Consider the following 15,084-nt stretch of genomic DNA (forward strand, 5'->3'; position numbering starts at 1 on the left):
TTAGTTCCTGGTTTGACGTCACAAACAAACCCAGCATTCGTCCCCGACACTCCTCCGTTTCTCCAGCCACTCCCGCGTTTTTCCCAGAAACTGTAGCGTTTTTTCACACACACCCATAAAATGGACAGTTTCCGCCCAGAAACACCCACTTCCTGTCAATCACATTACGATCACCAGAACGATGAAAAATCCGTGAGTAAAATACCTAACTTCATAGCAAATTTACTTGGCGCAGTCGCACTGCGGACATTGCGCATGCGCATTAGCGACTAATCGCTCTGTTGCGAAAGAAAAATAACGAGCGAACAACTCGGAATGACCACCAATGTCTCTCTTATATTGTCACGGCATCTCATTACATTAAAGATGCAGCTTCAGGTGCAGGTGTTCTGCTGACCAGGGCTGCTATGACATCCATTTTGGCTCGCCATATTCTCTGGTTGCGTTCCTGGTCAGTGGACTTGGACTCTAAAACAACCCTGGAGGTGCTCCGGTTCAAAGGAGACATCCTCTTTGGTGAGGATTTCAACAATATTGTTGCTGATTTATCATCTGCTAAAACTGCACGTCTTCCTAGTACTACTCCTTCAGCACTGAAGGCTAAGAGTACTTCCTTTCATTCCTTTCGACTTCCAGGTAAAGCAAAGGGTCAGGCGTACCCGAAACAGTCTCGCACTTCCAAAACCTCCAAGCCCAAAGCCTAAACGTGCTTTGGCTGCCAGTCAGCCCGCTTCAAAATCTGACAAGCCTGCAGCATGATGGGGCGTGCCTCCTCCTGGGGGATCCCAGGGTGGGAGACCAGACTTCTACAGTTTACCCAGATATGGCTGGAAACCACTACAGATGCTTGGGTGCGGGAAGTCATCACTCGCAGATACGCTATTTGCTTCAAGACACGTCCCCCTCCTCGCTGTTGCCTGGCGGTCATCCCTTCGGATCAGGCAAGGGCAACTACTTTATGTTTAGTGGTACGATCCCTCCAGGACACGGGAGTGGTATTGCCGGTGCCTCTGGTTCAGAGGGACAGGGAGTACAGTTCAACGCTGTTCCTAGTCCCCAAACCGAATGGTTCCTCCTGGCCCATTCTCAACCTCAAATCTTTGAACAAATCTGTGAAGGTCTCCAAGTTTCGTATGGAGACCCTTCGCTCTATTGTCCTGGTTTTGGAACCAGGGTCTATATGGTATCCTTGGATATACAGGATGCTTACCTGCATATCCGTATTTCCATGTTACATCAGCAATACCTGTGGTTTGCTATTGGCAATCTCCATTGCCAATTCTGGGCCTTACCGTTTGGTCTGACCATGGCTCCGCGAATTTTCACCAAGGTCATGGTGGTTATGACAGCTTCACTCCACCATCGGGGCATCAGGATATTGCCGTATCTGGACGACTTGCTGATCCCGGCAAATTCTCTGGACGTTCTCCTCCGTCATCTGGATCTGACAGTCCAGTTTCCGCAAGCTCACAGGTAGCTCATCAACTGGAAGAAATCATCCCTGGTCCCTGCTCAGAGCATGATATCCTTGTCTCCCGAGGTCCGTCTGTCGCTGACCTGGTGGCTACAGGACCAACGGGTGAGTAGGGGTCGTCCCTGCTGGATATCCAACTGTGTCCTTCTAACGACAGATGCAAGTCTGAGGGGGTGGGGCAACACTCTCTTCAGGGTCGGTGGACCAGGGTGGAGTCTATCCTCCCGATAAACATTCTGGGGTTGCGGGCAGTGTTCAATGCTCTGAAACTGGCCCAGCATCTGGTACTGAACAGGCCTGTTCAAGTACAGTCGGACAACGCCACCACGGGGGCATGCATAAATCATCGAGGCGGCGCTCGAAGCCTACTTCTCATACCTCCAGCGTGGCCCAGACAGCATTGGTTCTCAGATCTGCAGGGTCTCTCGCTAGAGTGTCCCCTTCTACTTCCACAACGACCAGACCTCCTCGTTCAGGGTCCTTGTATCTACCAGCATTTGGCCACTGGCTTTGATGGCGTGGCTCTTGAAGCTTCCGTACTGAGGGCCAAAGTATTTTCTGAGGCGGTCATTCAAGCTATGTTGAAGGCCCTTAAGCCGGCTTCTGCTCGGATTTACCATAGGGTCTGGAATTCTTACTTTGCTTGGTGCGCATCTAACAATCATGACATTTACAAGTTTAGTACGGCCAAACTTTTGGCCTTCCTACAACAGGGCCTGGACTTGGGCCTTCGTCTGGCCTCCCTCAAGGTTCATATTTCTGCCTTGTCGGTATGGTTTCAGAGAAAAATTGCAGCTCTGTCTGATGTTCATACTTTCGCTCAGGGTGTTTTGCGGATTCAACCTCCTTATGTCCCACCTGTGGGCCCTTGGGATTTGTCAGTGGTTCTGGAGGCCTTGCAAGAGTCTCCGTTTGAACCTCTTGCATCTGTGGACCTTAAGTGGCTTTCTCTTAAGGTCTTGTTTCTACTGGCTATTGCCTCTGCTAGACGGGTCTCAGTCTTGGGTGCCTTATCCTGTAAGTCCCCCTATCTGATTATTCACCGCCCTGGTTATCTACCTAAGGTGGTGTCTTCCTTCCACCTCAACCAGGAGATTGTGGTTCTGGCCTTTAGTTCTCCTGAGTTGTCCTCCAAAGAGTGGTCTTTGGATGTGGTACAGGCTCTCCGTATCTGTGTGAAGAGGACAGCCTCCGTTAGGAAGTCTGATTCTCTCTTTGTTCTGTTTGGTTTTCACAACCGTGGCTGGCCTGCTAACAAGCAGACCTTGGCCAGATGGATTAGAATGGTGATTGCACATGCTTAAGTACAGGCTGGTCTTCCAGCTCCTGCTACCATCAAAGCCCATTCTACTCGGTCTGTTGGACCTTCTTGGGCGGCCCGCTCTGGTGCGACCATTGAACTATTGTGCAAGGCAGCTACGCTGTCCTCAGTTAACACGTTCATAAGGTTCTATGCTTTCGATACTTCTGCCTCCCAGGATGCTTCCTTTGGGTGCCAGGTTCTTGTGACCGCTACAATGCATACCCTCCCATAAGGATCTGTTTTAGGACATCTCCGATGTTATTCCCTGTGGAATGCCAGTGTACCCCGCTGCAGAAAATGAGATTTATGGTAAGAACTTACCTTTGTTAAATCTCTTTCTGCGAGGTATACTGGATTCCACAGGGCGCCCACCCTGACGCATTTAGCTTCTTTGAGTTGGTATGGCATTAGCCGCTGATACATTCTCCTGTTGTGAGAATGTGGTGTTTGTGGCTGCTAACTGTTGTCGTCTCTTTTACCTGCTACTGCATTGGACAGGTTAACAAAACTGAGCTCCTGTGCACGGAGGCTGGGTTATATAGGAGGCGGCGCTATGCTTCTTGGGAACAGTCAAAGCTTTTAGCCTGTTGGTGCCTCGGATCAAGATCCTACTCTACACCCCGATGTTATTCCCTGTAGAATCCACAGAAATAATATTTAATCTCCTTTTTAAATATTGGGGAGACTGGGCACCAATTCTTTCTGGCATAGGGCACCAAAATGTCTAGTAACAGCTCTGCTCGGCATGTTGGGTTTAGGTACACCTTCCCTTTAGAAAACTGTCCCTGGAAATTGCATTAAAATGTTGTCAACTATATTTTAAGATTCTCCTGTTACTATAGGAACACCTTTATTGAGATTACCTTGTATTGAATAAAAATTTCTGCTTCTGTGCCTGGTAATCTCCAAGCTATGGGTTCCAACTGTATCTCACCATTACTGCCATAATATATCGCTGCATATAGCCCAAATAACGTCAGCTGTTTGCTATATTTACAGATGGCTAAGACATATGGCCCAGTATTCAGCGTCCACTTCGGCATGACAAAGACGGTCATCCTATGGGGTTATGATGCCATTAAGGATGCTCTAATAAACCATGCTGAGGAATTATCTGACAGACCTCACGTCCCCATCATTGCTAAAACAATGAAGAATAACGGTAATTTTTTTTAGTTTCTTAAAATGAAAAACAAATTAGGCAGATGGGGAAAGCTCAGGATGATCTGTGTCCCGCATCTGCAGGTTATTTCAGAGACATTGGGGGTGATTCCGAGTTGTTCGCTCGCTAGCTGCTTTTAGCAGCATTGCACACGCTAGGCCGCCGCCCTCTGGGAGTGTATCTTAGCATAGCAGAATTGCGAACGAAAGATTAGCAGAATTGCGAATAGAAATTTCTTAGCAGTTTCTGAGTAGCTCCACACTTACTCACAAATAGCGATCAGTTCAGTCAGTTTCGTTCCTGGTTTGACGTCACACACACACCCAGCGTTTTCGCCCAGCTACTCCCCACGTTTCTCCAGACACTCCCATGTTTTTCCCTTAAACGCCTGCGTTTTTCCGCACACTCCCAGAAAACGGACAGTTTCCGCCCAGAAACACCACTTCTTGTCAATCACACTCCGATCACTTCAACGATGAAAAATCTTCGTTCGGACGTGAGTAAATCTACTAAGTTTTGTGCTAAAATACTGCGAAGCATGCTCATGCGCATTTTTGCCTCAATTACTCCGTTGCGAAAATCGTCAACGAGCGAACAACTCGGAATGACCCCCCTTGTGGCTGATTCAGAGTTGTATGCAATTTGGACACCGCAGCAAGCAAACGACATACATGAAAACAGATGCGGATGCACGTAGTCAAAGTGGGATGCATTTGTGCAGACGCACTGGCCCTATACATCTGTCTGCAATGGCAGCCGCTGCCATTATCACTGCGTAATTGCACCAGCCCTATCCTTGTTTCATGTATTTTGTCAACATTCGTCATGTCAACACTAATGGCATGTCGACATGATTAGATTTTTGGCAAAATGTTCCTGGTGGTCAAACGGTAACGTACAATGGCCCTCATTCCGAGTTGATCGCTAGCTGCCGTTGTTCGCTGAGTAGCAATCAGTTAAAAAAATTACAAAACTGCACATGCGTATGCACCGCAATGCGCACGCGCGGCATATGGGTACAACGAGCATCATGGTTTTGCACAGGTTCTAGCGACACTTTCAGTCGCACTGGCGGACGCAAGGAGATTGACAGGAAGTGGGAGTTGCTAGGTATCAACTGACCGTTTTCTGGGAGTGTTTGGAAAAACGCAGGCATGGCCGGACGTCTGCTGGCCAGGTATCTGACGTCATTACCGTGTTATTCGTCGCAGCAATCATCGCACAGAGTAAGTAACTACAGGGCTGGTCTTGTTCTGCACAAAATGTGTTTGCAGCCGCACTGCTGCACAGGAGTTCGCACTCCTGCTATGCTAAAATACACTCCCCAGTGGGCGGCGACTATGCGTTTGCACGGCTGATAAAAACTGCTAGCGAGCGATCAACTCGGAATGAGAGCAAATGTTTGAAGGGTCTGTCGGCTCTAGAAGTGTCTTCCGGGTCAGATAACGGTGACTTCCAGCACATTCTGCAGCAGTAAGTGGTGAGTATTGCTAGATTCTAACCCTAACTCCTAACCTTAATCTGCAGCCTTCCCCTAACCTCCCCTCCTGCAGCCATACCCTCCCGCTAGTGCCTAACCCTCCCCTCTAGCATTCTCACTCCTTCCTAGTACCTAAACCCAACCCTTCCCTTCTGCAGCCTATTCCTAACCCTTCCTTTCCACAGCTTAACTCCTACCCTCCCCCTAGTCCCTAATTTTAACCCTTCCCATGCTCAGCCTAACCCTAACCTTTCCCCTACTACCTAACCCTTCCTTTCTGCAGCCTATTCCTGACTGTCAGCATTCTGGGAATTTATTTAGCATCCATAAGGTATATTGGGGGAATCTAGTACGATGGGGTATAGACGGGGTTCAAAGGAGCCAGTGCATTTTACATTTTCTTAACTGGGCGTGCTGGCTTCTCCCCTCTGTGCCCCCTCCCACAGGCAGTTTAGAATAAATGCCCTCAAGAGAGGATGCACATCTCCGGAGAGTTTTCTTCAACTTCTTTTAAACTATTATTATTTTCTGTATGCTGTTTGAGCAACAGCATATACCTGCATGGTGGGAGTTAGGGGGGGGGGGGGGGGGGGGCACGGTCACCGGCCTTAAGAGGTGCAGAGCCGCTTCCCCGCTGCAGGACCACAGAGGGGTTGTTGTTCAGCGAGGCGCTGCTCCTTGGCTGTCACAGCCACAGCATGCTGCACACCCCTAACGCTGCCTGAAGGTGACATCGGTGGTGAGTACACACCGGGGGTCCCACGGTTCAAAGTGCGGCTGACCATGGGTGTGACATATGATCCCCCATGTGGAACTAGCACAAAACTCTTGACTAGCACTTGTGATGTTTTGAGCTAAAAGAAGACTTTGCCAGTATAATCTATTAGTGTAACTCCGGCGCCATTTGAGGGGGCGGAGCTACATCAGAGTGGGACCTGAGGCGTTTTGGCACCTTCCTCTGTTTACTGCAGCACAGACAGCACACACAGCACTTCCTGATTCATCAGCCACGCTGGATATCTGGTACAGGGTGTAGCAAAGGGGGAGAACCGCTTGTGTACACTATCTGGATCCTATTTAGGACAGAATTTGTTAGTGTTTACTGTAATATAGTGAGCTGGCAGCCTCACTGGGGCTGTACAGCTCAGGGTGTGCTGGTGTCTCTCACACAGGGGCGGATCCAGAAGAAAATGATAGGGGGGGTGTGAGAGGTGGCGGGGGATGCGGTGCGTGTGGTGGTGCCTGCTGCCGTGCAGGTGTAGACTCGGTACTCACCAGGCGCCGCTCTCTCTCACCTTCAGGTACCGGAACCCTCAACGGACCTGGAAATCTTCACTCGGATCCGGACACGGCGATTCCCTCTCGGAGCTGACCGACGACCGAATTGAGGAGAGAATGGTTTACATTAAAGGGTATCGACCCTTCTTCCACTGGAAGAGGGGATACCCCAGGGGTGACCGCGACCTTCACCGGTTGGGTGAATGGTCATCACCGGCACAAAGCCTCAGCCTCCCAGCTTTCACACACTCGCGCTCTCGCACGTAGTGTGATGAAAGGGATTCTCACGTCCGTGAGCAATCCTGACTCCGGCACTCGGGGACAGACAAGGGACAAACGTACACGGATGCTACTCACCGTCACAAGTCTTGCACTCCGATCTTCTCCACTTACAGGTCCCTGTAAGGAGGCAAAGAGAAACAGCCGTGCAGGGCCAAGAACTACCCTAGTGTGCGTCCGCTACACTAGCTACATAAATAGAGCCCTCAAACTAGCTCGTGTGGGTGGTGCGACACAACTATGCACAACTTACACAACACATACACTTTGCCCTGCACGGTAACAACATATATCACACTATCGGAGTTACAACATAAAATGGTGCTGTCCCTTTTTAATCCCTACCTGCCGCTGGAAGGGGGTGGACGCCGCACGGCCTACCCACCTAAATACCTCAGGGTGGCCTGGGCCTAGCGCCCAGGGCCACCTGTACTCACCTCGGGGAAACACTGATTCGCCGGGCCTAGCGCCCCCTAACTGCACACAGGCCGGAGGCCTGACTTCGCCCACGGGCCTAGCGCCCGCCTAACTTGTTGCCGTTGGGTGACCTGGGCCTTGTGCCCAGGGTCACCTTAATATTCCCTAATGGCCAAAAATACACTTGGGCCTAATGCCCTCTAACGCCCACAGGCCTAGTGCCTGGATTGTGCCCCGGGCCTAGTGCCCGCCTAACTTGTGCCCGTTGGGTGACCTGGGCCTAATGCCCAGGGTCACTTTATCTGTACCTACTTGGCCACGGGCCAGAAGGGCCCGACTATGTGCCCACGGGCCGAGAGGGCCCGACTGAATGCCCACAGGCCTAATGCCCGAACACCCGGTGGTCTAGGGAGGAGAGAGGGGGGGGGCACCTTAGAAGGGCCTACCTGCGGTGGAGAAGGCTGCAGTGGGGAACTGCACAGCTCAATTGCTTCCCACCACTGTAGCGCTTCTCGGCCTGGAGGAACTCTTCTGCCGCTGGCCCGTCCTGGCCAGCGGCGCCGCCGTCTCCTCGCCGCGTCCAGCCGCCGCTGGACATCTTCCCGGAGCCCGACGTCTTCCGGCCTCTTCAGCGGCCACCGGAGCTCCTCTTCCCACGGCCGTCGTCTTCTTCTTGGCGCCGGACTCTATTCTGCGCTCCGGCGCGCAGACGACCTCCTCCGCTGCTCCCGCACGACTCTTCTGCCGCTCTTCGGCGCGGCCTTTTCTTCAGGCTCCCGCCCGGCGTCTGACGTCAGACGCCGGGGGCGGGGCCTATGACGCGGCGAGCGCCGATTGGCTCGCCGCGCCTGTTCCTGATTGACCGGCGCCCCGCGAGCCGCGATTGGCTCGCTGGAGGCGCCGATTCAAAAAGCCGCTGGCGGCGCTTCTCATTGGCGGCCCCAGCGGCGCCAAGTTTAAAGCGCCGCCGCGCCGCTCTCCGCCGCCGACAGCCTGGTGCAGGGAAACATCCGATCCCTGCACCAGGCACCCGCCGCCGCACACTCCGTGCTGGGGACAGACAAGCTGCCCCAGCGCTGCCCCCAGCTAGGGACAGCAACATGGATGTGCCCACAGGGCACATCCTTACAGGGGCACCATGGAAGGGGCAAGTACATTTGCGTGCGGCTTCGGTGCATGTGAGGTGGCGCTTCTTATACAATGCCCACAGTTGTAGCCCTCATTATGCAATGTCCACTGTACTGGTAGTGCCCCTTATATAGACCCCATTGTAGCGGTGTCCCTTATGCAATGCCCGTATTGCCCCCAGTAGTAATGTTGCCTGTAGTTATGCCCCCCTTATAGTTTAGCCTCCAGTAGTAATGCCCCCAATAGTTTGGCCCCTGTAGTTATGCCCCCAGTAGTTTGGCTCCCCCTGTAGTTTAGCCCCCAAGTAGTAATGCCCCAAGTAGTAATGCCCCTGTAGTTTAGCCCCCAAGGAGTAATGCCCCCTGTAGGTGCCCCCCAGTAATAATGCCCCTAGTAGCTGCCCCCCCCAGTAATAATGCCCCCAGTAGCTGCCCCCCCAGTAGTGATGCCCCCAGTTATAATGCCCCCAGTAGTAATGCCCCCCCTCAGTAGTAATGCCCCTTGTTGATGCCCCCCCCAGTAGTAATGCCCCTTGTTGGTGCCCCCCCAGTAGTAATGTCCCCCCATAGTTTCCCCCAGGAGATGCCCCCGCTGCATTAAGGAAGAAAAAAACATAATACTTACCGAGCCCCGTTCCCACGCCGCTGCAGTCCTCCTTCTGGCTGGCGTCCTCTCCTCAGTACTATGAGAGAGACGTCATGACTGACGTCTCTCCCATAGCGCACGGAGCAGTGACAGCGCCGGAAGTCGCTGCCTCCGGCTACCGCTGTGCAGGGAGACGGGTGCCCGCTGGTAACACAATCTCAGCGGGCGCCTGTCATCTCCCTGTGCGGCGCCAACGCCGCGGGGGGGACGGGGGGGGAAGCCACAAATGACAGGGGGGGCATGGGCCCGAGTGCCCCCCCCCCCCCCCCCCCTGGATCCAGCACTGCTCTCACATACAGTAGGGCAAGCTTGCAATCTCAGTGTCTGTGTGTATGTGTATGTTGTTGTGCTTACTGTGAAACATGGGTAAACACAAATTGTGCAGTGTATGCCACACCAGATTCTCTCAATTATCTACTGACTCTGTTTCCTGTGAGCAATGCAGTCATTCTTCACAAACCAGTGAAGGGCTTGGGGGAGAGGATCCAGAGCCCCACTGGTTAGGGTCTCTTAAAACTATGATGTCAGATACAGATATGTCCTGATATAACGTTGCTGCGTACCGCATGGCGGGCGCCATGCAACTCGCGCCTGCTCCTTGCGCTATAACTCCCGTTATTAGATGCGTTGTAAATGTGACGTCACGTTATAATTGTAACATGCATTCTACTTTCTGTCCACCAGATGTCATTTTTCCTAAACTCTATGGCGAAAACCTCAAATAGCCAACGGACCCTTCGTAGCGCTACCTGCTGATTGGCTGACGGTATTCGAATCCTAGCGGGACCAGAATAAAACATTTTTTTGGGAAAAGTCAGAAAAAAAAATGTGTGGGGTCCCCGCTCCAAAGCATAACCAGCCTCGGGCTCTTCGAGCCGGTCCTGGTTCTAAAAATCCGGGGGAAAAACTGACAGGGGATCCCCCGTATTTTTAAAACCAGCACCGGGCTCTGTGCCTGGTGCTGGTGCAAAAAATACGGGGGACAAAAAGAGTAGGGGTCCTCCGTATTTTTACACCAGCATCGGGCTCCATTAGCTGGACAGATAATGCCACAGCCGGGGGTCACTTTTATACAGTGCCCTGCGGCCGTGGCATTAAATATCCAACTAGTCACCCCTGGCCGGGGTACCCTGGTGGAGTGGGGACCCCTTCAATCAAGGGGTCCCCCCCCAGCCACCCAAGGGCCAGGGGTGAAGCCCGAGGCTGTCCCCCCCATCCAAAGGCTGCGGATGGGGGGCTGATAGCCTTCAGAAAATTGAAAGAATATTGTTTTTTCCAGTAGTACTACAAGTCCCAGCAAGCTGGTACTTGGAGAACCACAAGTACCAGCATGCGGGAGAAAAACAGGCCCGCTGATACCTGTAGTTCTACTGGAAAAAAATACCCAAATAAATACAGGAGACACGCACCGTAAAAATGACATTAAATAAATTCACAAAAAAAATAATTTCTGGTCTCAACAGGATTCGAACACGGGATGTACGCATTGCAAGCGGACACTGTAACTATTATCCCACTGCTGACCACGATATGAGCAGGCTCTCCAGGTAAATATATGATGTGTTCTACTCTTAGTGAACGTGCGACACCGTGCTTAACATGGAGCATTCGCCACCTAGCGGTGAAAATGTGTATTACATCACGTGGGACACAACGCACGCCATAACGTTATTACAACTCGCGATTCAGGACCCTAAATAGTGCGCTATGAGCAACGGTGTATGAGGATACATCTGTATGTCATCCCAGCTCACTGCTAATGTGCAGAAAACTCTGCTACTACAACAAGCTGTTGCAGATTTAGCTGCTAGGGCAGATGCACAGCCCCCCCCCACTCTGATGCAGGTCCACGGAAGCTTGGGTTACCTGGTCTACTATCTGATACAAATGATGATATACAGGAGGATGGGGATGACCTGGATCCCGTTAGTGGAGATCTTGATTCTGCTCAGGGTATTGAACCCTTAATTCTGGCTCTACGGGACGTGTTAAAGCTCCCTCTAGAGGACGCTGCATCACACTAGTCGTTTTTCTTTGTACATAACAAGCCTAATATCACTTTCCCTGACTCTGCAGAGTTAGATGTCCTATTCAAGGAGGCCTAGAAAAATCCAGACCAAATGTTCCAAGTGTCCAAAAAGTTTTTGCGCACTCTCCCATTTGCTCCTGAAGGTAGAAAAGTTTGGGAGGAACCCCCTGGGGATAGAAAGATAGAGACTACACTAAAGTCGACATACACAGCAGCGGGTATATCACAAAGGCTGGTCATTGCGGGTTGCTGGATGACCCATGCCATTCATTCCTGGGCCACTCAAATTCAGGGGTCCTCTCGGGGGATATGCCCTTGGTTACTATTGTAACCCTCCTAAAACACATTCAGGACACTACACGTGTCCTCTGTGATTTGCTCAAGGAGATGGGGAACATAAATGCTAAGATTTCTGCCATGGCAGTTTCGGCACGCTTGGCCTTATGGCTGCGTCAGTGGATTGCAGACACAGAATGCAAACAAAGTGTGGATTCCCTCCCTTTTTCTGGGGAATAGCTATTTGGGGTTGATTTGGATACCTGGATTTCCAAAGTTACGGCTGGGAAATACACGCTTCTCCCCTCAGTTGCCCCGCCGGCGAGACGTTTCTACCCAGGGCCATCTGTCCAGTCTTTTTTTTCTCACAGATTTTGATCTAAAGCCAGAGGTGCCTCCAATGCGACTATAGGCACCAGAGGTAAGTCTAGAAAGCCTGCAAGCACCACCGGTTCTGCTTCCGCTAAGGCCTCAGCATGACGGTGCCCACCCAACCTGAGGGGATCTCGAGGTGGGAGCTCGACTGTGTCACTTCAGCCGCATCTGGGAGACCTCCTGCCAGGATACCTGGGTCATAAATCTTGTTTCTCAAGGCTACAAGCTGGATTTCGACTGTACTCCTCCCCAACGATTTTTCAAATCAAGCTTGCCAGCTTTGGAGGATATGCAAGTTATCCTGCAACAGGCCATCCAAAAGTTGGTTCAGTCTCATGTTGTTGTACCAGTACCAATAACATCGACGCGGCAAGGGGTTTTACTCAAACCTATTTGTGGTACCGAAACCGGATTGTTCGGTAAGACCCATTTTAAATCTAAAATCCCTGAATCCTTATTTGAAGGTGTTCAAGTTCAAGATGGAATCCCTATGAGCTGTGATTGTGGGCCTGGAGGAACAGGAATTCATGGTCTCCTTGGATATCAAGGACACCTACCTCCATATTGTGATTTCGGCCATCTCATTTATTATTATTATTATTATTATTATTATTATTATTATTATATATTACCAGTTATTTATTTAGTGCACACATATTCTGCAGCGCTTTACAGAGAATATTTGACCATTCACATCAGTCCCTGCTCCCAGTGGAGCTTACAATCACACACACACACACACACACACACACACACACACACTAGGGTTAATTTTGTTGGGAATGTGGGAGGAAACCGGAGTACCCAGAGGAAACCCATGCAAGCACGGGGAGAATATACAAACTCCGCACAGTTTGCGCCATGGTGGGATTCGAACCCACAACCTCAATGCTGTGAGGCAGTAATGCTAACCATTACACAATCCGTACTGCCCTCATCAGGCGTACCTGTGGTTTGCCCTGCTGGACGAGCATTTTTAATTCCAGGCACTGCCCTTCGGCCTGTCCACAGCCCCGAGGGTGTTCACAACGGTGATGGCGGAGATTATGTTCCAACTCCGAGTCCAGGGGGTCAATGTTGTCCCTTACCTGGACGATCTTCTGATCAAAGCAAGATCAAGGGAGCTTTTGTTGCTCCACATCAACCACATTATCTAACTTCTGTTACACCATGGGTGGATCCTCAACTTACAGAAGTCCCAACTGGAGCCAACTCAGCGGCTCCTGTTCCTGGGGATATTGTTGGATACTGTGGCCCAGAACAAGGCAAGAACACTTCAGTAGATGGTCCGCATGGTGCTCCGACCTACCCAAGTGTCCATCCATCTTTGCATAAGATTGTTGAAAGATGTTCACCTCATACGAGGCAATCCAATATGGGAGGTTCCATGGCAGAACTTTTCAGCTAGATCTCCTGAGCAAATGGTCCGGATCACATCTTCAGATGCAACGGATGATTCGGCTGTTGGCTCGGGCCAGGATTTCCCTCCTGTGGTGGCTGCAGTCCTCCAATCTACTGGAGGGCCGGAGTTTCGGGATTCAGGATTGGACCCTGCTCACGATGGATGCGAGTCTACGAGGTTGAGGAGCTGTCACCCAAGGGGCGCAGTTCCAGGGCAGGTGGTCAGCCCATGAAAGCCTCCTTCCGATCAACATTCTGGAACTTTGGCCGATCTACAATGCTCTGTTTCAGGCCTCGCCTCTGCTCAAGGATCACACGATCCAAATACAGTCGGACAACGCCAAGCAGTGGCGTACATCATTCGGCAAGGAGGGACAAAAAGCAGGGCTGTCACGATCTACACCCAGGGGAGTGGGGTCTCCACCAGCAGGTGTTCCAGCAGATCATTCACCGGTGGGGCTGCCCACAGCTAGACATGATGGCTTCTCATCTCAACAAGAAGCTTCACTGGTATTGCTCACAAACCAGGGACCCTGGGGCGAGGGCAGTAGATGCACTGGTGTTGCCTTGGCCTTACCGGCTGGTCTACCTGTTTCCTCCGATTCCATTGCTCCCAAAGGTGCTAAAGCGAATCAGGAATCAAAGTCAAAGAGTCCAGGCAATTCTGATTGCCCCAGATTGGCCTCAGAGGGCGTGGTACGTGGATCTTCTAGGAACGTTTGTCGAAGACCCTTGGCATCAACCATTAAGAAGCGATCTTCTTCAACAAGGACTGTTTGTCTACCTGGACATACGGCGACTTCATTTGACGGCATGGAGGTTAAGCGGAACATCCTAACTCACAAGGGCCATTCCAAAAGGGGTTATTGCTACCATGGTTCAGGCCAGTAAACCTGTGATGTCAAAACACTATCATATCTGGAGGAGATATGTCTCTTGATGCGAGAAATGCATGTATCCGCCTGCTGATTTTCACTTGGGCACGTTTCTCACGTTTCCTACAGGCTGGTGATATAAAGGCTTACGTTCAGATTTCAGCCCTCTCCATTTTCTTCCAGAAGAAATTGGCAGTGTTGCCAGAAGTTCAGACCTTCTTGGAAAGATACTCCACATACAACCTCCTTTTATGCCGCCTACGGCACCCTGGGATCTGAATGTGGTGTTAGAATTTCTACAGTCCTCCTGGTTTGAACCTCTGATGACAGCAGAAGACAAGTACCTCACGTGGAAGACGGTGATGTTACTGGCCCTGGCTTCTGCTCGACGTGTCTTGGAATTGGGGGCCTTATCATGTAAAATTCCATATTTGATCTTTTACAAGGACAGAGCGGATCTCCGGACTAGACATCAGTTCCTGACGAAGGTTGTCTCTTGAATAAGCCTCTTGTGATTCCGTCCAGTACTGACGCTTCTGCTCCTCCGGAGGCATTGGATGCGGTGCGAGCCTTAAAGATCTATGTCAAGAGAACAGCTCGGATCAGAAAGACGGATTCCTTGTTCGTGCTCTATGATGCACATAAAAAGGGTTGTCCTGCTGCAAAGCAGTCCATTGCTCGTTGGATTCGGCTTACTATCCAACAGGCCTATGTGTCTGCAGCCTTATGGACTATGAGAAAAGGATTTACTGGTAGGTAATAAAAATCCTATTTTTCTCATTTTGCATGTTGACAATTCAAATAGTACATTGTGATGTCAACATTATGATTGTAAATGTCCACATTTGCAGGTGCAGAGCCTTGCGCAACCTGTGAACAGTATGTGTTGTCGTCTGCATACTTTGGACAATTACGGGCAATTCATAGTGGTACAGATCTCAGCTGTATTTAACACTTTCAAC

General features: G+C 50.9%; 1 protein-coding gene across 1 annotated transcript in view; it reads left to right on the forward strand.

Annotated features, from left to right (window-relative positions):
* LOC134908916 (cytochrome P450 2C5-like) overlaps positions 1–15,084 on the forward strand; it is a 104,371-nt gene that overhangs the window by 58,412 nt on the left and 30,875 nt on the right. Inside the window, exon 3 of the mRNA XM_063915155.1 lies at positions 3,777–3,939. Coding sequence (XP_063771225.1) covers positions 3,777–3,939 — 163 coding nt within the window. The remainder of the gene's footprint in view (positions 1–3,776; positions 3,940–15,084) is intronic.

The sequence above is a fragment of the Pseudophryne corroboree genome, chromosome 4 (assembly GCF_028390025.1).
Source record: "Pseudophryne corroboree isolate aPseCor3 chromosome 4, aPseCor3.hap2, whole genome shotgun sequence".
Classification (NCBI taxonomy): Eukaryota; Metazoa; Chordata; class Amphibia; order Anura; family Myobatrachidae; genus Pseudophryne; species Pseudophryne corroboree.